This window comes from Eumetopias jubatus, unplaced genomic scaffold, assembly GCF_037043125.1.
Source record: "Eumetopias jubatus isolate StellerSeaLion01/CBP00866 unplaced genomic scaffold, mEumJub1_p1.0 scaffold_17, whole genome shotgun sequence".
In the NCBI taxonomy this organism is placed as follows: Eukaryota; Metazoa; Chordata; class Mammalia; order Carnivora; family Otariidae; genus Eumetopias; species Eumetopias jubatus.
This window is the reverse complement of record NW_028274823.1, coordinates 29,760,694-29,784,402: the sequence shown is the minus strand read 5'-3', so window position 1 is coordinate 29,784,402 and position 23,709 is coordinate 29,760,694. Positions and strand designations below refer to the sequence as shown.

General features: G+C 45.0%; 1 protein-coding gene and 1 pseudogene across 2 annotated transcripts in view; one reads left to right on the top strand and one right to left on the bottom strand.

Annotated features, from left to right (window-relative positions):
- The first annotated feature begins 246 nt into the window (after positions 1–246).
- Positions 247–425, top strand: LOC114205503 (U4 spliceosomal RNA; annotated as a pseudogene).
- A 2,253-nt stretch (positions 426–2,678) lies between these two features.
- Positions 2,679–23,709, bottom strand: part of DNMBP (dynamin binding protein) — a 98,020-nt gene continuing 76,989 nt past the window's right edge. For both annotated transcript variants that reach the window (XM_028098790.2, XM_028098794.1), the window contains 12 exons: positions 23,292–23,391; positions 20,447–20,594; positions 19,831–19,848; positions 19,293–19,492; positions 17,373–17,503; positions 16,304–16,408; positions 13,009–13,137; positions 11,418–11,750; positions 10,587–10,766; positions 8,730–8,928; positions 6,105–6,652; positions 2,679–4,316 (listed from right to left, as the gene is read on the bottom strand). In XM_028098790.2, the coding sequence (XP_027954591.1) occupies positions 4,131–4,316; positions 6,105–6,652; positions 8,730–8,928; positions 10,587–10,766; positions 11,418–11,750; positions 13,009–13,137; positions 16,304–16,408; positions 17,373–17,503; positions 19,293–19,492; positions 19,831–19,848; positions 20,447–20,594; positions 23,292–23,391 (2,277 nt within the window). In that variant the 3' untranslated portion in view covers positions 2,679–4,130. The remainder of the gene's footprint in view (positions 4,317–6,104; positions 6,653–8,729; positions 8,929–10,586; positions 10,767–11,417; positions 11,751–13,008; positions 13,138–16,303; positions 16,409–17,372; positions 17,504–19,292; positions 19,493–19,830; positions 19,849–20,446; positions 20,595–23,291; positions 23,392–23,709) is intronic.

Genomic DNA, 23,709 nt, shown 5'->3' with positions numbered 1-23,709 from the left:
AACCTTTCCTGAATGAACACCCCGCCATTGCCCTAACCAGAACATTCACTCCCTCCCACCACACTACCAGAACTTACCTCTGGGAAGACACCAAATTGACTCCTTTCTCTTTGAGGGTCACCTTGGAGGGGTACGAAGGAATAGATAGCCCTATGTAACTTGCAAGGCCCCCAATTTGTTGTTGAACACTCCCTTCTTGATACAGGCAAAATACTATTAATCATCTTCAGGAACAATTGCAAGAAGAGCTTTGCGCAGTGGCATTATCGTAGCCAATGAAGTTTATCCGAGGCGCGATTATTGCTAATTGAAACAATTGCAAGAAGATTCCAGTGGGCTGGGTGAGATAAAGGGCTCTGCTGTACCCAACAAACGTGTAACAGTAAAAACTCCATCAATACAATGTTTTAATAGGCAGAAGAGCTTAAAATCCCCAGTTGTACCAGCTGTGACAACTAGAGAGAGGATTTAGAATGATGTGTATACATCTTGAGGTTTCTTGGTCCTCTGGGCTAAGGTTCTCCACGTGAAACAACTGTGTTCTTCTAGGTCCGGTTTGTATTCCTGATCCTGAAACAAAACCCACATAAGCAGAGTCCTAGCTTTGCAACTAATTAAAACAGGGTGACACAAAATTCAATCCTTATTAGAACCATGTACTCCTAGAGCTCACACTGCACAAAAATTTACATGTGTCATCTTTTTTGGTTCTCACAATAATCTTGAGATGAAAGCCAGAAATCTAGACTTTATAGATGGCAATCCCCACCACTGCTCCGTTCTCCCAGGAGTCTTGGATAAAAGCACAACTGAAGAGCTACTTCCAGGCAGGAAAGGGAGAAAATTCACAAGATGAAGCAAGCGGACAAGTCGGATTTAGACATTTTCTTCAATAACATTTCCTCTGTTGTGTCTGAAACATCTGATACCCTTTCCTTCCATGGGTTTTGTAATTCTTTTCTTTTTTTAAAGATTTTATTTAATTATTTGACAGAGAGAGAGACAGCGAGAGAGGGAACACAAGCAGGGGGAGTGGGAGAGGGAGAAGCAGGCTTCCCGCTGAGCAGGGAGCCCGATGCGGGGCTCTGTCCCAGGACCCCGGGATCATGACCTGAGCCGAAGGCAGACGCTTAACAACTGAGCCACCCAGGCGCCCCTGTAATTCTTTTCTGACAGTAGAAAGTTCCATTTAAAAAATTGCCTTGGGGGCGCCTGGGTGGCTGTTAAGCGTCCACGTTCAGCTCTTCAGTTCAGGTCATGATGTCAGGGTCCTGGGATCGAGTCCCACATCCGGCTCCATGCTTAGCAGGGAGTCTGCTTCTCCCTCTCCCTGTCTCTCTCTCAAGCAAGAAAATAAAATCTTTAAAAAAAAAAAAATTGCCATGACAGATGGTTCCCAAACTTTGATGTACACACAAATCATGTCAGGATTTTGAGCCCTGGGATGCCCGGGAGGGGCCTGCATTTCCAGCAGCTCCCAGGTTATAGTTTTGCCACTGGGCTGAAGGCCACACTTGCAGGCGCAAGACAAGCAGACATCTAGTGTTTAAAACAAACCTCGTTTTTTCATAAACCTGCTCCCGCCCCAGTGACCTCCCTTTTGCCAGTGATCCCATCATTTCTTCAATTTCATGGTCTTTATAGGACGCTTTTTTCCACTCTCAAGCAATCTGATGCCCAAAGCAGTTAACTTTTTTCCGACTAATTAGATTTTCCTGCCTTTGATCTGTCCTTCCTCTCAATCATCCTGTTAACATTTAGCTTTCCTAAAACAGGCAAATTTAAGAACCTACCAGAGTTTCTTATTACCAGACTCATCAAATCTAAATTCCTTGACTTGGACCTCAAGGCTCTCCAATTTATTACTCTGCATCAGGCAGTGTTCTAGCACTCTCCATGTACTAACTCATTCAATCCGTACAACAACCCATGGTGCTGGTAGTATGACCATCTCCTTTAGATGAGGAAGCTGAAGAATAGGTGGGGTAAGCTGCCCAAGTCACAAAGCTCTTAAGTGTCTGAAGCTAGAGAGTCTGGCTCCAGAACAAGATGGAAAGACTCAGCCAGAAAACCTCAGACCCAAGTTTCAATTCAGGATCCATCAAAAACTTCATGTGTGGCTCAGGGAAGTCACAATGTCACCATTGTCATCGTCCATAAAATAAGAGTTGGCCTGGCTGACAAATTTCCTTCCCTCAGAGTCCACCTCACCTATTCCGTCATGTTTTCTCCCCCTTCACAGTATCAGGCAGCTGCTTCACGGTCCCCCCGCCAACGGCCAGGGCTCCTGCACTTCTCCCCCTCCCGACCTCACCCCCACCCAGCAGCCACTCCGGGCCTTGTTACTTCACCTCTAGGGCATCAGTTTCCACCTCTGTGGTATCAGCAAAGTACTTACCTTGTAGGGACTCCAGTTTAGAGCCTTCAGTTCTTCCGTTCTGCTAGGATTTTTATAGTATAAAACAGCTGAAGATACACAGGCAACCACCTGCAGCATAGGCATCTTTTGAGGGGACAGTCATTCTGTTGAAATTTGACAAAATGAATTTTTGAATTGAATTTCTTCAGTTAGCCTCCCCTATTTTCTTACCATCGTTTTTGAATTGTCAAGGTACCCTCAGAAATCCGGTAAGGTTCAAGCTAAACACATGGACGGAAATCAAGAAAACATACTCGTGGCCCTTAGAAATGCCTTTATTTATAAAATAACTACTTAAATATAAACATCTCTAAATATAAACACTGTTCACAGGAGACTCGCGTTGCTGCCTTTTGACCAACCTGCAGACACACAGGGCTAAGGGGTCCCACAGGTGTCTCCCCGGTCATCAGGATTTTAAGACCAAAGGTGCACTTGAAGGAGCAGGGGCTGTAAGGTGTTCTTAATTCCCTTTCTTAAGACAAAATTCATAGTCTTCTATTCCAAGGTAGGCCTCATATCTGGGGAAGACCTTAAGAATAAGAGCCCTGCTTAAAAGAATTTTCAGGGGGAGATTCTTTGTGTAAGGATTAGCGAAGATCTTCCTGAGGCGAGAGGGAGGGACGATCAGGCACTTTAGGATCTGTTTGGCTTAGACTACGGTCTCTGAAGCATGGAGGTTAGTGGTGAAACAGAAAATGCTTATTTCCAAGTCTTGGATAAGCTACCTCTGGGACTGCTTCTCCTCATTCATACAATACACAAGCATTATGCTTTCTGCATCTGTGGACAGTAGTGTGGATGAAGGAGAAAGGCATCCAATCTTCCACCAGGCCAGACTGGTTTCAGCTTACTGTAGGGCAAGCTCTTTCCATGGCGTGGCTGGAGCTCTGATCTTGTTCTCCTAGGAAAAGCTATCAGTTATTGGGTTGTGGGTGAAGGGCCAGGAGACATCACACACGGACTTGATAAGCAGAGGTGACTGTTAGAAAGGGGTAGAAGGTTGTAAACCTCAAAGGGAAGAGACCCATTCATAGAAAGACTGAAGGGAAATAAAGACCCTAAACGCTTTTTAAAAAGAGAATGCAACTGAATTTTGCCTAGACGATCTGGAAATGCAGTATTTGAAATAAATAAGATTACAGATGATAGTGTTTTAGGGACTTTTAAGGGGTGGGTGTGTATGTGTGAATGTGTGCTAAACACTGAAGCGTTGAAACACTAGATTCAACAAACTTCTTGCCATGTGCAGAGGCGCAGTCTAAAAGGGCTCCCAGAGAATTCTCTTCATCCAAATCAGTTTCTGGTCATTTGTTCGTGGAGCATGGGACTGCCCCAAACTCAGTATGGTACAACCCACGCCAACATCTTCTCATGCTGGAACACAGCTTCCAGCATATATCCGATACTGGTCTTCCCACTGGAAATTTCTCATTTCCAAAGGCTGACCCAAGACTTGCCTTTCTTCTCATGGTCACAGAATCATTCCAAGCCCCGGGGTCCATTTCAAATTCTACAAAGTCTAGTGAGCATCAAAGTTGACAATCCAATGGCAGGAAACAAGACTCATCTTGTGCCCTGTGCCGTGCCGTGGTTAAACAATGCAGACGGGGCCGGTGTCCCAGGAGCAGGTGCCCTCTCGCAGGGCCACCAGAACCCTTCAGCAGAAGGAAGTGAAGGCAGCAAGGTTAAACGGGAGGGGGGAACAGGCTCAGGTATATTCAGTTTTGCGGATATAATTGGATGGAACATAGCCCTTCTTCCCATTAACTTCAGCTAACCACCATTCTGTATTTCCCGTAACATCTTTAAACTCGAGGATCTTGAGTCTCTGATTGGCTGACACACTCAGCTCATTTGGGTTCCGTGCCTTGAAGGTATAGACAGCAAAATAGACCTGTGAGAGGGAGAGAAAGTGAGTTGGGAAGCGGGAAACTGCTTGGAGCAATACTGTCCAGCAGAACTTCCTGTGGTGATAGGAATGTTCTATACCTGCGCTATCCAATATGGCAGCCTCTAGCCACATGTGGCTATCAAGCACTTGAAGTATGGCCAGTAAGAATAAGGCACTTAACTTTAAATTTTATTTAATTTTTTTTTAAGATTTTATTTATTTTTTGACAGAGAGAGAGACACAGTGGGAGAGGGAACACAAGCAGGGGGAGTGGGAGAGGGAGAAGCAGGCTTCCGGCTGAGCAGGGAGCCCGACGTGGGGCTCGATCCCAGGACCCTGGGATCATGACCTGAGCCGAAGGCAGACACTTACCGACTGAGCCACCCAGGTGCCCCAGATTTTATTTAATTTTAACTAACTTAAATTTAAATAGCTACATAGGGTTGGTGGCTACCATAATGAACAGGGCAGATTCAAAGAAAACCAAAGTTCATATCCTTTTACTCTTTTCAGAGTTGCCTTAAAAGGTGGAGGAAGGAACCTTCAGTCAATATGGCAGACAGGTAGTGTTCAGTGATCGGGAGGGGAAGCCATGAGGCCCATGGGGGCACAAGGATGAAAACAAACTCTTAGCACTTGGAGGAGTCGATGAAGCTAGAAGTGAGCTTTTTAAACAAAATCAGAATTAAAAAAAGGGCCATCTTCTCCTTCCACATGTCTAGAAAAAGTGTCCACTGATGGGAGCAGAACTTGGATGTCTGTCCTGGGCAGCAGGTAGTAACAGGATCACCAGAGGAACAGGCATGCCCTATGCTCATCTATAGCTCTGAGGAATGTGGCACAGAGAGACTGAGCTGAGAAGCTCATGTGAAAACTGGTCTTTTGGAATCCCGAGCTTGGCCGAGTCAAATACCTGCACAACCCAGGACACATCTGAGTCTCTCAAAGGCAACCCTGCTGGAGATGAGCTCACAGACAGATGGTAGGAGACACCCATGGAAACTCCCTGCTGCAAGAGGGAGCAAAGGGAACAAGTGCATGAACCAAGGGTTCCTCAGCCATGGATGTGAAAATGACTTTAAAATAGGGACGTTTAGGGGTGCCTGGGTGGCTCAGTCGTTAAGCGTCTGCCTTCGGCTCGGGTCATGGTCCCAGGGTCCTGGGATCGAGCCCCTCATCGGGCTCCCTGCTCGGCAGGAAGCCTGCTTCTCCCTCTCCCGCTCCCCCTGCCTGTGTTCCCTCTTCTCTTGCTGTGTCTCTGTCAAATAAATAAAATCTTAAAAAAAAAAAAAATGGAAACTGTGCTTGACAATTTTATTAAAAAAAAAATAGGGAGGTTTAATATGTGCAAGATACAAAAGCTATATTCAAATTCATAAGACAAAAATAGGCCGTTATAAAAAGAATAGAAAAACTGAAACAGAGTCAGAATGTTATTTCTAAAGTCCAGGGGGAAAAATATTAAAAAAAAAAAACCTAAATAGATGGGATAAACGGCAGACTTTATACAATGAGGAATTATGAGCTGGCAGAGTGGAAAAGGTTTTCAATATAACACCTTGTAAATACCTAATGACACGGCAGAAGGGGCCCAGAAATAGCCTGCAAGGTGTCAGCCAAAGAAGGTGCCCAGAAGGTGTGGAGATGCTCCCTCTTAGAGCAAGTTTCCATGTGGGCTTTCTAAGACTTGTCCGTGAGCTCAGCCCAGATCACCACCCAGGCCCTGGGCGTGCCTTGGACTCCCCCACTCCTACACCTACCACCCAACACTCGTGATCAGGGAGCACTTACCTGGTTGCCTTCTGCCTCCCTGCTTTCTGGTTCTTCATTTTTGTCTTCCAGACACTGGGTTGTTCTCGTGCAGCCTTTCATGAGGTCTTTTCCCTGCCCGTTTCGCCCTGGTAGGGAGTGACCAATGGTTTCTAGATGCCTGGAGTTTCTGGAGCTCCTGAGGGCAGGGCCGGGCTGGTGAATGTCTCGGCCTGCCTCCGGAAAGTCCCACGACCTGGGCTGGGAGCTGGAGTCTGGGTCTGTGGGGCATCTGGAAGGACTGCTCTCCGAACAACCCAAGTTTAAGGATGCACTGGCAATTTCTTGGTCCGGTTCCTTCAATGAAATGGCATCTTGAGGCTGTTTCTGGCAAGACCCTGAGGTGAAGGACACAGCCATGCTGCTGGGATTGAAGGTCAAGGTGCTGCTGCAGTTCTGCCGTGGGAACCTGGGAGAGGAGCCGCCAGGCTCCGACTCGGTGGAGGAGTGGCTGCCAACGGAGGCGTCAGACTGGCTGCGGCGGGCATTGTAGGGCTTCAGGAAGGAGCTGTACACAAAGCCTGTGCTGACTAAGGGGCGGAAAAATCAACACGAAGGGCTTTTAATGGAAGGGGTGGTGGGCGGAGTCAACCGAGAAAAAACTATGGTTGAAAAGCTAGGTCAGTAGTGAGAGACACAAAACAAGATGCCTAGGGACAAAAAAGATGAGACCCTCAATCCCAGGGGACACCGTGGGTGGGTGCAGATGCAACTCTATGGCTACCTGGCAGCGCCTAACCGCCTGGCCTAACTGACCGCCTAACACGTGAGGGACGCGAGCCCCTGCAGAGATTCATGGGGACAGTAATAAAAATGGCGCCGGGTTTGAGAATGAGCAGGTGAAGAAAATTTAACAGGATATCTGCATCATGGAAACAAAGGCCAGGAGAGACTTAACTAAGGATGTGTTCAGATACACTGAGGATGGAAAAAGGGATTTTAAAAACCATCCTCACAGTGACCGAGCCCCTCCGAGATGGCCGCCGGTCCTTTTGCCATCCGGGGCACTTGAATCTCCGCTTCTGGTCTGGGAACGTGGTGGGCATAGCGTGAGAATAGTCTGATGTAGGAAGCGGTTTGGAGGGGTTAGTATGTACACAACACACACACAGCACATGATCACTTTAATAAACTGCCTAAGATGATGACAGAGAGGGCCCTCAGCTCAAACTTCTAAACATAAAAGACTGAAATCCTTGATCCATGGGAACATTTTTTGTAACATTAAGAAGTATCTGTGAAGGCAGGGACCCAGAGCAGGTAACCTTCATGCGAGCAAGGGCCATCTCCGCCTTCATCTTTAATGTGTTTTCCATACCTAAAAACACTTTTGTTACATCTGCTGAATGGGGGGGGGGTCTCCTGGGCAGATGGTGAGGAGTAGAGGGTCTAACAGCTGATCCTAATACTGTGGGCTTCCTGCCACCACTCCCCAGGATGGCGTAGATAAAAGCCCCAAGGGTAGAACAGCTTCTTGAAGAGCCTGGATCGTTACTAGGAGTCCTTCTGTGAACCCAGCAGCGGCTTCCCCTGCCCATCACCCTCCATCCTTGCCTTCCTTTCCCACTGCCAATCTCCATTCTTTTGGGTAAGCGGGAAGGGATGGGGGTGGTGGGAGTCCACAAAATACTTTCAAACTGAGAATGGCACAATTTTCCATTCCGGTGGTATGAACAGAGATGTTTATTGTATAGGCCCACAGTCTTTATTTAAAATGCTTATTTAAAATGCTGAGGCCAGATGGGTTTTGGAATTCAGACTTTCTCAATTTGGGAAAAGTAATCAAGTACGTATATGGTTTATGCATGACATCCCCAGCAGGGTCTGGGTCACCGCCTCAAAATTAAACCCATTGTTTCTATAATGTATGACTATTCACATCAAAAGAGAGGAGTAACAATTATAAACAGCCTCACAACACTTTGCTTGGATTTTGCTACCAAATAAGTTCAGATCAGGGAAGGTTTTGGCAAATGAGTTCTGAAAAAAAAGCCCTTTGTTTTTCAGAGCTTTCTGAATTTTTGGAATCGTTGAGAAATGACATGGATTATTATTCTTTTTACTTTTCTTTAAATTCTGTACCCAACAACCCCCCCCAACTACCCACCCCCGGCTAGAAAAAAGCTATAAGCTATTTTTAAAGTCATTCCCTAGTCATGAGGTAAAACCATTATGGAACAAAAAACTCAAAAAGCAAACAAAAAATCCTTTCCTACAGGTTTTAAATTCACACGCTGTCAAAACCCATTTACAGAGCTTGGAAGAGGGCAGCTTATTTTGGGGTTCTCTTAGGACAGGTTGAGAAGACTCAGGCCCCAGTAAGCACACGGCCTGTAAGAGCTGTAAAGCCTGGCAAGATCCTGCAAGGTAAGAAATGGAGCCCTCTCTGGAATTTGTAAAAATAAAACCAAAACCAAAGACAGGTTTTGTTTTGGTAATGACTTGGGCACTATACTCTCCCAAGATAGATAGAACTTGTAAGGTTATTTTTCCCCTTTAATCAAAGACTTTTTTTTTTTTTTTTTGGCCTAGACAGGATTCGGGTACAGCCAGAAATAACTTTTTCCTCATTTAGAGTTAGAGTAATCTGAGGTCTAGCATTCCTACCTCCATTGTCAATCAGCCAGCGGTTTTGACTGCCCATGGGGTCCTTTTTTTTGATTACGCCCACCAGGTCACCTTCCAGAAGTGAGACATCTAAGTCTTGAGCGGCATTGAAGTTCCGTTCTGCTTGGAAGAGTTTTTCAGGGGGATACCTTGCCAGAAGGGAGGCCCGGAGTTCTTCTGACTGTAGCATGTAACTTGGCTGAAAGGCAACACAGAGATGCAATCAACAAAAGCCCTCCCTAGCCACCAGCCCAGCAGCCATATTTAATGCCAACTCGCAGTCTGAGTCTCAGAAATGGGGGCAACAGCCAGCCACTCGCTAATCCCATTGGATGTTTTTGTGCCTGAGTCAGTCCATGTGGCTGGGTAAAAATCATGATCTTAGTTCATGTTTTAGTGCCTTGGTAGCTATTAAGAAAATTTAACACACACTTAGTTTCACATCTGTTTATCTTGTGACCAAAAAATGTGATTAAAGTGCCACGTGGGGCGCCTGGCTGGCCCAGTTGGTAAAGCGCACGACTCCTGATCTCGGGGTTGTGAGTTCAAACCCCACACTGGGTGTAGAGATTACTTAAAAATAAAATCTTCAAAAAAAACTACCACCAAAAGAGTCAAAATATCTAAGTAATATTACAAGATCTTCTATTTTGCTATATGAATTGAAACAACTGAGACTTTCCTTATCTTGACTTCCCCATCTATAAAAACAATTACTATTTGTAAAAATTAGAAAAAATAAAAGTAATAAATTTGATTCTCCCTTTCAAGCTAATATAAATTAATGTCTATGAGATTATATGGAGCAAAATGTAAACAGAGATCAATAATCTTTTCGATTATGGCCCCTACTTTTCAAAAATATGGAAAAATTGAGTTCTAAAAGAATGTAACTCCAAGTAAGAAAGCAGTCAGCCATGAACGGTTTGGCCATGTATCAGATAATTACCTTTCTTTCTTCTTCTTTTTTTTTTAAAGATTTTATTTTTATTTATTTGACAGAGAGCAAGTGAGAACACACAAGCAGGGGAAGTGGCAGACAGAGGGAGAGGGAGAAGCGGATTCCCACTGAGCGGGGAGCCCAACTCAGGGCCTGATCCTAGGGCCCCAGGTTCATAATCCGAGCCAAAGGCAGACACCCAACGGACTGAGCCACGCTGGCACCCCAGATAATTACCTTTTCCAATACATGATCAAATACAGGGAAGCCTGGCAGAACTGACATACCCTTAAATCAGTTTCCTTAATTAACTGGTCAAAGTATTAATATGAATCCTTCAGGAACTCCATTCACTGTATAGACTAAGATCTGAGAAGGCTTTTCAGAAGGTGTTTTGAGGTGCATATCGAGTGTGAAAAAGCTACTGGCAGTCCCTAGCCTTAGCAGCCGCGATGCGCAGGAATACTGAGAGAAGCAGCCCGCGACAGATGAGGGAACTCCATGACCTTTATTCTGCATTATTATAAGACATTTAAACTCCTGTGAAGCTGCTCATCTGTGGACAGAGCTGGGTGCATCTTATCCATAAGCTGGATACAGCTTATCTGTACAGTGCTCACTACGTGCCAGGCAATTTCTAATTGAGAAGTTTTGTAAGATGTGTGAGTCCATCTGGTGTTGGATAAGTAGAACACTGTTGGATCTGCATGGGTTTAGCTTGTGCGCTGGCAGCACGCATATGAACTCACCTGAACCTGCTAAGAGCTCGATGATGTAAGCACCAAACCCGGGTCCTGGAGACCGCACGAGGCTAAGCAGCCTGCTCGGGGACACGGGGGAAGTCCCCCTAGCGCCGGGCCTGAGCCCCCCCCCAGTCCCCACTCTCCCCCAAGCTCCGCGTGCGACGCCCCCCTCACCAGCCCCAGCAGCGGCTTCCGGGCCGCCGGACGGTCCGTGGTCTTCCTCTCAAATGGCTTCCTGGCAGCCGGAAGCGACTCTGGGAAGAAGGTGAAAACCTGGAGCTGCTGCAGGACCCTGCTGTGCTCCTCATGGAAGACGGCGGTAAGGTTCCCCTCTTTGCCAGCGACTTTAAGTGACTGGAGTCAGCGGGCAGGGCAGAGAGAGAGAGGGGGGAGAGATGATGCAAGCTCGCAGGCCTGACGGGCGGCTTGGGCTTAGCTCCCTGTCACCCAGCTCCCCGTTACTGGGCAGGTTACTGGGCATGGCCGCAGGTGGGCCGCCCGGCGGGGGGGTGGGGTTGGGGCTGGGCTCCTCAGGGAGGAAAAGAGATGCTGAGAAGCCACAGGCACCAGCAAGGGACGGAGATTCGGAGGGGCTTGACCTGAGGACCCATTTAATCTCTAGTGTGAAGAATTTCTCAAGCAACCCAAATGCGCATTCCCAGAAAGACAGAAAGACACCAGGAGAGCCTCAGAGACTCCTCCGCTGGGGCACTGGGGGGACGGGCCGGGGGCTGGGACGGGGGCGGGGGGGGTGGTGAAGTGTCGGCCGGAGGGAGTGGCGGAGGGACAGATGGAGGGATGGACGGGCAGAGGGACAGACGGAGGGTCGGGCAGGTCAGCCGGAGGGACGGGCAGAGGGACAGACAGCCGGAGGGACAGAGAGTCGGGCGGAGGGACAGACGGAGGGTCGGCCGGAGGGACAGACGGGCGAAGGGACGGGCAGATGGAGAGATGGACGGCTGGAGGGACTGCCTGCCGGCCGGCCGGCCAGTACCACACACACACCGACAGCAGCGGCTTCAGCTGCTCCAGCGCCCGGCGCACGAAGTCGCAGTGGGCTTCGGCGTAGCCGTGGATGCAGTTGGTGAAGAGCCCCTGGGCAAACTGCTGGAACTTGGGCAGCTCGTCCAGCAGCTGCGCGTTCAGGGCCTCGTAGTTGTTCCGAGCCGACTGCAGCTCCTCCAGAGTCTTCTTGTCCTTTAGCTTCTCTGCCCGCTCCGTGCAGTTGTAGAAGTCCAGAAGCTTATCGAAGCGTTTCTGCACCAGCTTGTGGGGCCCCGTGAACATGCTTAGCAGCTGATTGAGGGGAGAGATGACAAGCCGCTCTGTCCTCTCCTTCTGTGGGGACAAGAAAATCACATGGCTCAGTTGTCCCGTATCCCATATTTATGGTTTTTAATTGAGAAATAACAGATATAACATCAGGTTCAGGTGTACATACAACATAATGATTCAGTATTTGAATATACTGCAGAACCATCACCACGGTAAGTCCAGTGAACACCCGCACCCGTCACCACATATATTTGTCCTTCTCTGAAATACCCTTCAGGCTGATTTGTGATACCCTGTACCACCTGCTTTGCTCCCAGCGCACAAGCTAAACCCATGCAGATCCAACAGTGTTCTACTTATCCAACACCAGATGGACTCACACATCTTACAAAACTTCTCAATTTAAAACCTTCACCAATCATGTGCACATGCCAAAAGTCTGCAAAACATGCTGGGCCCACCTGAGCTCCATAGTTGATAATGGGACAGTCTGTCCGGTATCACCTCTTATGTGCACAGGTCTACATGGCTTGAAGTTAACTGAAGATGTAGTTGTTACATAGGTCTGAGGTAGAGAAGCTTTCGTACACCCATACATAATACCTTTTCTAATCATAGCTACTTGTTAATCCCTCTTTCTACTTTTCAAAAGATTTTTCTCGTGGTTTAGAAGGACAGACATCGAGGGGCAGGATATTGCCACATAAAGAACATAAATAGGTACTTAGTAAACATTACTTTTAGTAAGATGCTACTGTTGTTAGAACACTTCCCCAAGTGTGAATAAATGCTTTCTTCAGCCTCAAGCCATCCAAAAATTTCCAAGAAACCTTCAAACCCCACTCATCTCTTTCTCCTCACCATCAAACAATTCCATATCTATATTTAGAATTGCCAGAACAATCTGACCTTTAGTACTGTCTTTATAAGGAAGTACATGCCATCTCAAAGATCCATTGGTTAACTTCGAAACTACTAAATATTCCAAGTTAGTACTCCTATAGTTGTTTTCTTTCATCAGAGTTGTCAATAGTGATACCAGATGAAATTTCCCAGTTTTCCTCTGTCTCTTCAAACTAGACTGATCACAAGCTATAAAAAATCTCTTTGAATAACAGAGGCCCAACCTGTCCTTTTAATCAATTAAAAGCCATTGTTCTGAATATAAAACCCCCAATATGGATAGAGCTAGAGGATGACCGGTGTTCCTGATGCACACGGCATGTCTTCTGTGGAATTAACTTTTCCACAAGCTGGATGTCCAAGAACCCCAGGAAGAAGGCCACCCTACGAAAAGAGGGTTGAAGAAAGAGTCACTTACGAAGTGTGTGAAGAGCTGGTCGCTGATGTAGCGATGCACCTTCTCGAACTGCTCCAAGTCTCTGTGTCCCTTCTCCATGCACACATCCCACATGCTCACGGCAGCCACCACTTTCACACACGCCGATTCCTAGAGCCGGTTAGAAACAAATGCAGTCAGACAGACAGAACTTCCTAGCCATCACCATTCACCCTGGACAGGAGAATGGGACAAAAGGGGTCCATAATTAAAAATTTTCTCTCTAGCACAGTTATTTTAGCTTTGAAATGAGCACATTCTCATAAACTATGATTTATGAGGAACAGAGAAAAGCCTAAGACTCTTATTTATAGAAAAAAATGGTGAGGGTTTTTATCGGCTCTTTAGCATTTCTTTATGTTCCTAATTTGAGTCAAGATGATTCCTGCAGGATGATGATAATGAGTGATCACCTCTCCTACAAGTGTCGGCTCATGCTGTCACTGTCTCAAAGACAGCTGGCCATGACCCTGCTTCCTGCACTCAGGCGCACCTGACTGCTCTGTCCTTTGTCACTGCAGACAACTTACTAATGTTTGCGCACTGTCTCTATTTCCCTCCCACAACCCCCTAATAACATGTAAACTCCAGGAGGGCAGGGATTTTTGTCTGTGTTGTTGGCTGACTCAATTATCATTTGCTGACTAAATGAACAAATAAGTGAATGCATAGTACACTCTTCTGCATGGATCCTGACAGGTTTTAAACCCTAGGCTGTTTTCTCTGGCTACTTAAACAATGCTGGGTTCTCACCTTCTTTAGTTTAAGTTAGGGGAATACCCATTATTTCGCTATTAACCCAAATAAAATCTAAAGGTACCAAAAACTCCATTCATGTATTTCAAGGGCAAATGAAGTCCCTAAGCAAAAAACATCAGTGCCTCATTCATTGGTTTGATTTTACAACATTTTATTTTATGACACTGGCAGACCTCTTGTCTTTAAATCCTATGCCTGTATGTGTAGACATCGTGTTTTGTCAGAAGGATAAATTGTGTCATCTTCCTAATTCCTCCTGAGTGGGAGAATGCATGTGAAACGTGATGTCCTCTTATATTCTTTTAAAAAAAAATGTTGTGAAGTCTCAAAATAGTAGTCGACACGTCAATGTAGATATACCAAAGTATAGTCAATATCCCTCAGCTTATGTTCTTGCCAGCTCGCTCTCTCTCAGTGGATCCAAATAATTTTATTTGGCAGGGCTTTTCACTTTATGTCAGTGATGAAACTGTTCAACACTTAGAAAACATGGGGAGAAAACACTCAATAAAAGGATATCGAAAGTAGAGGAATTAATTTTAAGGGAATGTCCTAGACCAGGGAATACACTTGGGAGTTGTACCAACATTGTTTTTGCCAAATCTCTCACTTTAAGCCAATGTGCTCTTAAAAAAGTTTTATAAACCCTAATTTTTATCTAATTATATACTTAAAACATGAAGGGAGCGAGTTTGCTACTTAGGGGCATGTGGGAAACATAGGGGGCATTTCAAATCATGGGGATTATTTAATAAATGATGACAATTGGAAAAGCAGGTAAAAAAAAAAAAAAATCACACTGGATCCTTACCTCAACCTTTAGTGTCACTAAATTCCAGCTAGATCAATGACTTCAACTTTAAAAAATGAAATAATAAAAATACTAAAACCTGGGAGATACTTATTACCTTGGAAGAGGAAAGACCTTTTCAAGCATGACATAGACCTAAGAAGCCATAAAAAAGTTCAGACCATGCAAACCTAAAAATTTTCTACATGGGGAAAACATTTAAGCAAACTCAAAAGTCAACAAACTGAGGGAGAAATAGTTGTAAACCATTATCATACACAAAGGGCTATTCTATTTTCTCCAACTATACAGAGGTACTACAAGTCAGTAAGAGAAAGATCATCGAATCAATAAATAAGCATTTCAAAATATAGACAAATCAACAGAAAAAGGAATATAATGACTTAAAGATAGGAAAATATCCTCAACTTCATTCGTAAGGAATGCAAATTTAAACTACATGCAAATAGCATTTTTAACCTATCTTGCAAAGAGAAGACATTTTGATTTTGGTAACACTGTGTGTTAGTAAGGGATGGGGAAATCATTTCATACACTACCGATAGGGAGTCTGCCCTGGTACAATGTCTACATGCTATATGATTTGGCTCAGCAAATCCAGTACTCTGGTCTTCAGATATACGCTCATAGATCAGAAAATGATGTATCTACAAGGATATTCCTTGTGCCAATATATCTAATCGTTTGCCAACAACAAATAAACGTCCATCAATAGGGGACAAGTTAATTACATTATGGCACATCCATATCATTACATACTGGTGCAATTGTTTAAAAAAAAAAAGAAAGTTCTGTGTGCAGAGGTACAGAAATGACTTCCAAAATACTATTATGTGCAAAACCCAAGATGCTCAACAGTGTGTATCTCTCTCTCTCTCTCTCCCCCACACATACACACACGATTATCTCTGATGAGAGAAGAATCTGATAAATGCAGACTGTGTCTCTAGAAGGTGCCTGGGAGACGGGCTGGAGGAAGAATTATTTTCACTTTTTACTTATTCCTTTGGTACCTTTGAATTTGTACCATTTTCCTTAAATTTTTTTTTTTTTTTTTTTAAGAAAGCAGAGGATCTCTCTTTAAGGAAACTGTCAGGAAGAGATTTTCATGTGTGACAGACAGGAGTACATGATATGCTTATATAAACACCACTCTGTGAAGCCCATAGGGGAAGGAGAGACCCAAACAGAAAGGAGTCTAGTCCCGCCTCTGACTGTGAAGCAAACACCGCCTGACCTCCTCAGCCCCTCCAGCTCTCCAGACCTATTCATGGTTCTAACAATTTTAGAGGCCTTGTGTATAGCAACCACATTTGATGGAAATTAACATTATTATGAGAAAGCATGCCTCCAATGGGAACCACCATCGTATTAGTCAATCTTTGAAATGATCTTTACAAAATGAACTGTGACAAGTGTTTCACGAATAACTGGACAGAGGAGACAGTAAGCAAAAGGTGGTGGGAAGGTCGGTGACCGCGAGAGGGAGGAAGGAGCCAGGCTGCTCTAGAATTCATTCAGAAGCTCATCTTCCAGATGCTGTCACCTCTTAACTAAACAACCGGACTCCCAGGAACAAGTATGTCAGGGCACAGTGGTCGTCTGAGTCCAGATTATTCAACACGCATCCCACAATATGCTGACGAGCAGGAAAATGGACGGAATTACACCCTATGTGATTCTAAGCAGAGCGCTGCCTTCACTCACCCGGATATGCTGAAGGTAGAGAGACAGGTCCCGGATAAAAGATTTGATCAATCTTTCTTGCATTCGGAAGTTCTTTTCTGTTTCTTCAAATGCTTCATCTTTGATCTGTTCAAAATAAACAAGTACTGTTAGCAGATCTGGATTCTCCCTCAGTCTATCCCATTGGCATTAAAAGTACCTTTTGTCTAAATTTTAAGCCTTTGATGTTTCCCCAAATCATACTGAATTGAATTTAAACACCTCTATGTGACCTTGAAAGATCGCCAAAATACACCCAGGCTCTCCTGCCTTCACACCTTACTTCCTCTGCTCCTGATGGGAAGACATGCTTTGCTGTGGTCAGATGCTCTCTTCCTGTCCCCAGTGACCACATTTGTTCACCCCGGTGCCATGGCTCGAGCTGTCCCCTTGCCTGGTATGCCCTGTCCCTATGCCAAACTACCCCCTTTCTTTGAGGCTTAGATTAAATCTCTTGTCAGCATGAAGCTTGCTCTCATGCAACTCCTGTTTTCCTAAGTACTAGAGCATACAGAGAACAAACTGCAACACTTAGCAGCTGATTGTTTTCTAGCTGCTACTTCCCACTGACTACATACTGCATGTATGCTATAGAACGAAGCCTGGTGACTCCAGATCCACGCTCAGCAATACGGATGTTTCCAAATTACTCAGTTTCTCAGACTTTAGGTTTTTCCAATTTGTGACATATTGTGTCGAACTACGGTGATCTCTTAAATCCCTTCTAGCTTCATGTCTACGACTTGGTCTCCCCAGGTACATCGCAAGCTCCTCATGGGTGTCTGAAACCACAGTAACTATTATTTGGTGACCGATTTGGCCTCCTGATTTGCCTTTGCACACACTGTAAGCCGCTCACCACAGCAGGGTGGAGGGCTGGGCGGTGGGATTCCCATACATAGCAGCTGCCGGGTCCTGCGTCCACCAGCTGGCAAACACCAAAAGAGGTACTAAGAGATGAATCATGTCAATCGATACAATGCAGGCTGCCCCGTAGAAACCCCAAAACGTTGCTGAAGATGTGCCAAACCTTCAAGGGTGGGAATCTCACCTGTGGAGCAAAGCCAGTGAGATGCTTCAGGTGACTGCTAACGCGGTTGGACTTCTTGATGATGGAATGGATGTTCAGTTTGGAAATTTTCTCCATGAGGCTGTCTTCATCACCCTTTCGGTACTTGAGGACTAGGGAGTGAGTCAAGAAAGCCCTTCTCTGAGCATGGACAGACTACAAAATGAGCCACAAAATGAGATCAACAACCCAAACTAGAGGTAGTGCTCAGTTTCAATGAGCTTATAACTGAGTAGAGACAAAACAGGAATGGAAATCACCATTATGGGCAGACAGGATACTTGACGAAGCACAGAGATGGCACAGACTGGAGGTGGTTAGGAGGAAAGGGAGCAGAGGGGTCAGGAAAAGAATCCAAGATTTGGAGTCCAGGAAACCTCTGAGCTCCATGCCCAGGTCTGTCATTTCATCAAGGTGTGGCCTTCCAGAAGTCACTTAACTCCTGAGCCTTATTTTCCTCTCCAATAAAATATAGAGAGGAACACTACTTGCTTTATAAGACCATCTTAAATGGTCTTGTGTACAAATATTTATATCCAATTGTCTCATATAGTAAAATGCTATATAGGAGTCGTGATCAACTACTGTGTCATATCTTAGGCACAATCTCTAGAAAAGTCAGGAGACATCAGAAGGGTCACAAGGAGAAGACTGGGTGGCACTACAAAGGCACACTTTATTGTTACAGGAGATGAAGACATTACATTAGGAGATAAGAATCAGAGAGGGAGATAAACCATAAAAGACTCCTAACTATGGGAAACAAACTGAGGGCTGCTGGAGGGGCGGGGGGACAGGGTAACTGGGTGATGGGCATTAAGGAGGGCACGGGATGTGATGAGCACTGGGTGTTATATAAGACTGATGAATCACTGAACTGTACTTCTGAAGCTAATAATACACTATATATTAATTAACTGAATTTAAATTTTAAAAGGTGCCTGGGTAGCTCAGTCCCTTCGGCTCAGGTCACGATCCCAGAGTCCCCCCGATCGGGCCCCAAATCAGGCTCCCCGCTCAGCGGGGAGTCTGCTTCTCCCTGACCCTCCCCACCTTGTGCTCTCTCACTCCCTCTCTCTCAAATAAAATCTTTAAGAAAAATAAATGAAAGAAATAAATTTAAAAGAGAGAGAGGGAAGAAAGGAGATAGGAACCAAGACAAAGGACTAGGTGGCCTGAGGGCTTTAAGAGCACAGTGGCCACAGCGCCCCAATGTGGCTGATGCGGTGGGTGGGAGGGACAGGAAGAGGTACTATAACACAGATTCTTTGAAGATGTGACTAACAAATCAATGTAGCATGGTTACCATGCTATACTGATCGAGAGTTCAAATTAGAGCCTCACAAGAGGTTTGATGAAAGAGAAAAGAAATGGTTCGATTCTTTCCACATTATAAAGAAAGCGCTGGGTGGTTTTCAACTAACTACACAGTGCTGGGGGCGGGGCTCAGACCAAAGAGGAGTCACGTGACCCAGAGACTGGGCAAACGGGGGTTTTCTGAAAGAGGAGGAGAAGTCCTAACTTAAGTGGAGGTAGTAAAACATCCAACATGACATGCAGGAAAACAAGTCTAAGCACGGGCTGAAAAGGCTTGCCTTCCGTGAGCGAGCGGAGAAAGCAATCACCAGTGCCTGAATGAGCCACTCTATCCGTGGGAAAGACTCATTACTACAAGTCTGATCACAGATGCCTTACTTCCAATATTCCACAGTTGTACTTTCATTATGTTATTGCTTGCTTTTTCATACCCTATTTCCCCCCATTCTGCCACCGTTTCTACAGCAGAGCCCTATTACCCACCCTCTGTCTTGCCCTTCTCTGGTAAAGGCATAATTCTTTGGAGGGGGGCAGCATTCCATTCTCAAGGGTATACCTCCTTTTCAGCAAGTACGCTTTTCTTACCCAGGTCCTTTCGACGTTTATATTCATTAATGTTCACGTTGATCTCCTTGACTGCAAGGACTGCATTGGTTAAGGGCGCTTTATCGGGGTGGGATTCTGGGGTGGAATTCAGCAACTCCATGAGTAGCAGTGGGTAGCGCATTACCCTCTGGACCGGTTTGATGAGGAAGGAGCCCAGGTTAATGTAATTTGTGCATCCCCTAACAGAGAAGGAAAAAGAGACTTTTAATCAAATGTCAGTAATATAGGGCCTATTGGTAATGTTTGTGATTCTTAAATATAGCTCTGTTCTCTCATCCTCCTTTCCAATTTCATTCATTCAGCAAATATTTTCTGGGTACCTAATAAATACCAGGTACTGTTGTAGGCACTAGGGATTTAGTAGAGGAAGGAGAGGGGCAATAAACATTGTAGCAAGTGTCATTTGGTGATAAGCACTATGGAGAAAAATACAGCAAAGGAGGTCTACTTCTAGGTTTCTCTCTATTAGGGAAGAAAATAAAGAAATGAGCTTGTGCATCAAGGGCGAGGGACTTACCATTCTGTGTACAGGCTCCTACAGGGCAGCGAGCATGAAAAGAAAACAGACAACTGCTTAGAGGGAATGCTAAATATGCCGACTTTCACACTCTTCGCAGGATGTATTAGTTCAACTAATGCCTATCAGTTGGGCAGACAAATAAAATCACATGGGATAAAGGGAAATTATTAATATCTATGGAGGCATATCTAGTTCATTAAAAAGTTAGTAAGCCCCTAACTTCCCTATGATCTACTGAGACATATATTGTATCCTTATAATCTGCCTAAGTCCAGGAGGATCTCACCTGAAGGTCAAGAATAAGTGAATTGGGTCTTTTTACACCTATGCTCTTGTTTGTTTGGAGCAAACTATCTCCCTGACTGCTTCTTACCTGAAATGCGAATTTAATACTTTGTATCTACAGATATGAAGCGGGAAGCCACTGAAGATTTTCAAGGGAAAAGGCAATATGATGAAAGAAGAGCAAGTTACATAACAGGACCTATAATAACATATCATTCATGATTAAAATAAGATAGATGTCACAAGAAGTCTAGACCATGCACGGACTGAGTTCTCAACGGCAGAATAAAGAATTATGATGGAAGTGCAGTGAGGTCAAAACTCCTACTTGAGATCTGCCAAGGAGTCCTGAAGATGCTTCTGGATCTTCTCATCCTTCTCGTAGATTTCCAGCAGTGAAATGGCCTCATCGTGATTCTGGCAGTAAACCTTGTATGTTCCCTCAAGCTCGTCCCGGTGATCAAGAAACACAGGCCCTTTAGAATATACGTACACATACAGTGTTTTTAGTAACTTTCTTCTCAGTAGCCTCAATGTGAAGTAGATAACCAAATATTTATCAGTTAAATCCTATCACAAGAAATGATAATGAGACTAATTACCCAATTTATAATTTCCATGAAATAGCTCAGAATTATATTTAAAGCAAAATTCAAGAGAACCATGTCATCACATATTTTTTAGCGCGCACACACACACACACACACACACACACACACACACACACACACCTGGCCGCGGAAATATTTTTTAGCACACACACACACACACACACACACACACACACACACCTGGCCGCGGAAATATTTTTTAGCACACACACACACACACACACACACACACACACACACACACACCTGGCCGCGGAAATATTTTTTAGCGCACACACACACACACACACACACACACACACACACACACACACACCTGGCCGCGGAAACCGCCTCCAGTCCCTCTCCAGTCAGGCAGAGGGGTCTGCAAGCAGTCCCCACAGAAGATCAGAAGAGTAAGGGCCCCTCACTCTCTAAGCCCCAGGGAAACCACAAGTGAGACAGCAGTTTCTAAGCTCTTCTTTGTGCATGAATTAAATACACAGGACTATAAATGAAGTTTATTATATTAAAAACCTATAATATAAAAAAAACACAACAAATCTGTGACAAAGTAACATCTGTACTTTCTTTCTGTGAGATAGGTGTAAAATAATTTAAAATACTACGTACCCTCCTGGTGCTTTTTTCTCATCTCCTTACTCGGCCGAGCCCTGAGCACGGCCCATTCTCTCCTCCCTCACTAGATCCTGTCCTGCCTGCGCTGAGTCCTTCCCCAGTCAGACTACTAATGCGCGTTCCACGCTGCTTTCGCCAGCACCCTGATTACCTTGATTTTTTTTGCTGAGTTATCCCCCTCTCCGTATACTTTTTCCATTTCTATTCCCGGCTCATAAAACTGCTTGGAAGGTACATTGTTGGGGGGTGGGGGGGGGCAGGAAGGCTTCCCATAGAACAGTTTGAATAATTCCCTACCACTTGTGTGATTTAAAAAAAAAAATGGAAATGGGGGCCCAGGATAGAGAAAATATGTATGTAATTGCTGGTATATAATAAACTCTCTGGAAGGCAACAGGAGAAAACTAATAACCCTGGGTGCTTCTGGTTTGAAGAACTGGTGGCTAGGGAATGGGTAAGAGCCTTTTCACTAAATAGTTCTTTGTAACTTTCTGTGTGCCATGGGAATGTATTAAAAATAAGTTAAATTAGAATTATATTAAAATAAAAAACAAAGAAATATATTAAAATAAACTTGACCTCCCCAAACATTGCTCATGCAATCCATGCCCACCTGCCTTTTGCTAGTGGCTTGCCAAAGCTTTCCTGTGTCCGTTCCCCTCCCAGATGAGTCAGGTAAACACTGCCTAGTGTAAGCCAACATCATGACCCCACTCTCCTTTTCAGTGGTCAGCTTAGGCATATGCACGTGACCCAGTTCTGGCCCAATGAGAAATAAAGAGAAAGCTGACAGGGGAGCACTGGGAAAGCTTTGTTCACTCTTAAATGACACAGGGTCACTTCTCCCTTCTGCTGGATGTTGTCACGTGTGTGGGGGGATGGCTAGAACCGCAGGAGCATCTGGTGGCCATGATTCCAGGAAAACAGCAAAATGGTAGGATGTCCCTTCCCACGCTGTACCAGAGCTGGTCTGTGTGACCAACAAAATATGGCAGAAGTGACGGTGTGTCATACCCAGATCAGGTTAGAGAAGACATTGTGGGTCTCCCATCTTGAGCCTTCTCTCCCTCTTGGATCACTCACTGGGGAAAGCCAGCTGCCATGTCCTGAGGACAGTCCATGGAGAGGCTCAAAGGCAAGGAACTAGGGCTTAAAAAGCTGAGTGGGCTTCCTTGGAAGTGGATCCATGAGCCCCAGAGGATGGCAGTCCAGGCCAACAGCTTGACCCCCACCTCAGGAGAGATGCTGAGCCAGAGCTGCCCAGCTAAGCCACTCCTGGATTCCTCGGCCACGGGCACTGTGGCATAATACGTGTTTCTGATTTAAAGCTGCTAAGTTCTGGTATAATTTGTTACATGGCAATAGATAACTAATACAGTTCCTTTGTTGATTAAAAACAGATGACTGTTTTTCAAACATCCTTGACAATGACCCACACGAGCGAAAGCATTTTAAATCATGGCTCGGTATTACTTATATGTGCAATGGACACGAGTGTCAAAGTATTACTTATATGTGCAGTGGACGTGAGTGTCAAAGTATTACTTATATGTGCAGTGGACGTGAGTGTCAAAAAGCTGTAGCTGTGCATAGTCTTTATAGTACATTCTGATATTTTCTATTTTATTTTATTGAAAAAAGTATATACCGGGTGCAACTTGCTCTAGTGATCTCATGACCCACCAACAGGCTGCAACCTTTGGTCTGGAAAACTCACGCTATGTGACACCCAAAATCTCTTCTATTGCTAACATCCTGCAGCACCTCAAAGTAGGCTGTAGATAAAAGGAGAAGCAGCCGGCCAAGTGGCCTCTGAGCTAAGGAGCTAGAACTTCATTTTCCCACTTAGGACCAGCAAAGCTGCTTCACCCCTTACCTCCTACCCGTGAAGTTTAACAAAAAGGGGGGGGGAGCTGCTTCTGAAGCAATGGCAGGAGCTCATACCTACAGCATCGCTGATTTCCAGATCAGCCAATAACTGCTTTGAGACCTTAATCACCATCTGCATATTTCCAAAAAGTCCTTCAAAGTCGATGTTTGGTATCTGAGAAAGGGAAACAAAACGTAAAGATGCACGGAAACGAAATTAATAGCATGCCATTCATACTAGGAACATCTCTTCAAGGATGGTACAAAACTGTTCAAAGTCAGCTTTACTCACTGTCACCAAGATTCCAGGACAGAAGCATGCCAACATTATCTCTAGTGTCACTCCTTGTCCCTGATCCAATTACTCTCTGCTCGACCCCCTCCCCCACTACCTTAGTAAAAGGACTGTGTTACCAGTCTGGTCTCGAATTATATTGAGATACAAATTCCCACGCAGTACCCAAAACCTGATGGCGGTGCCCACTTCCTATAC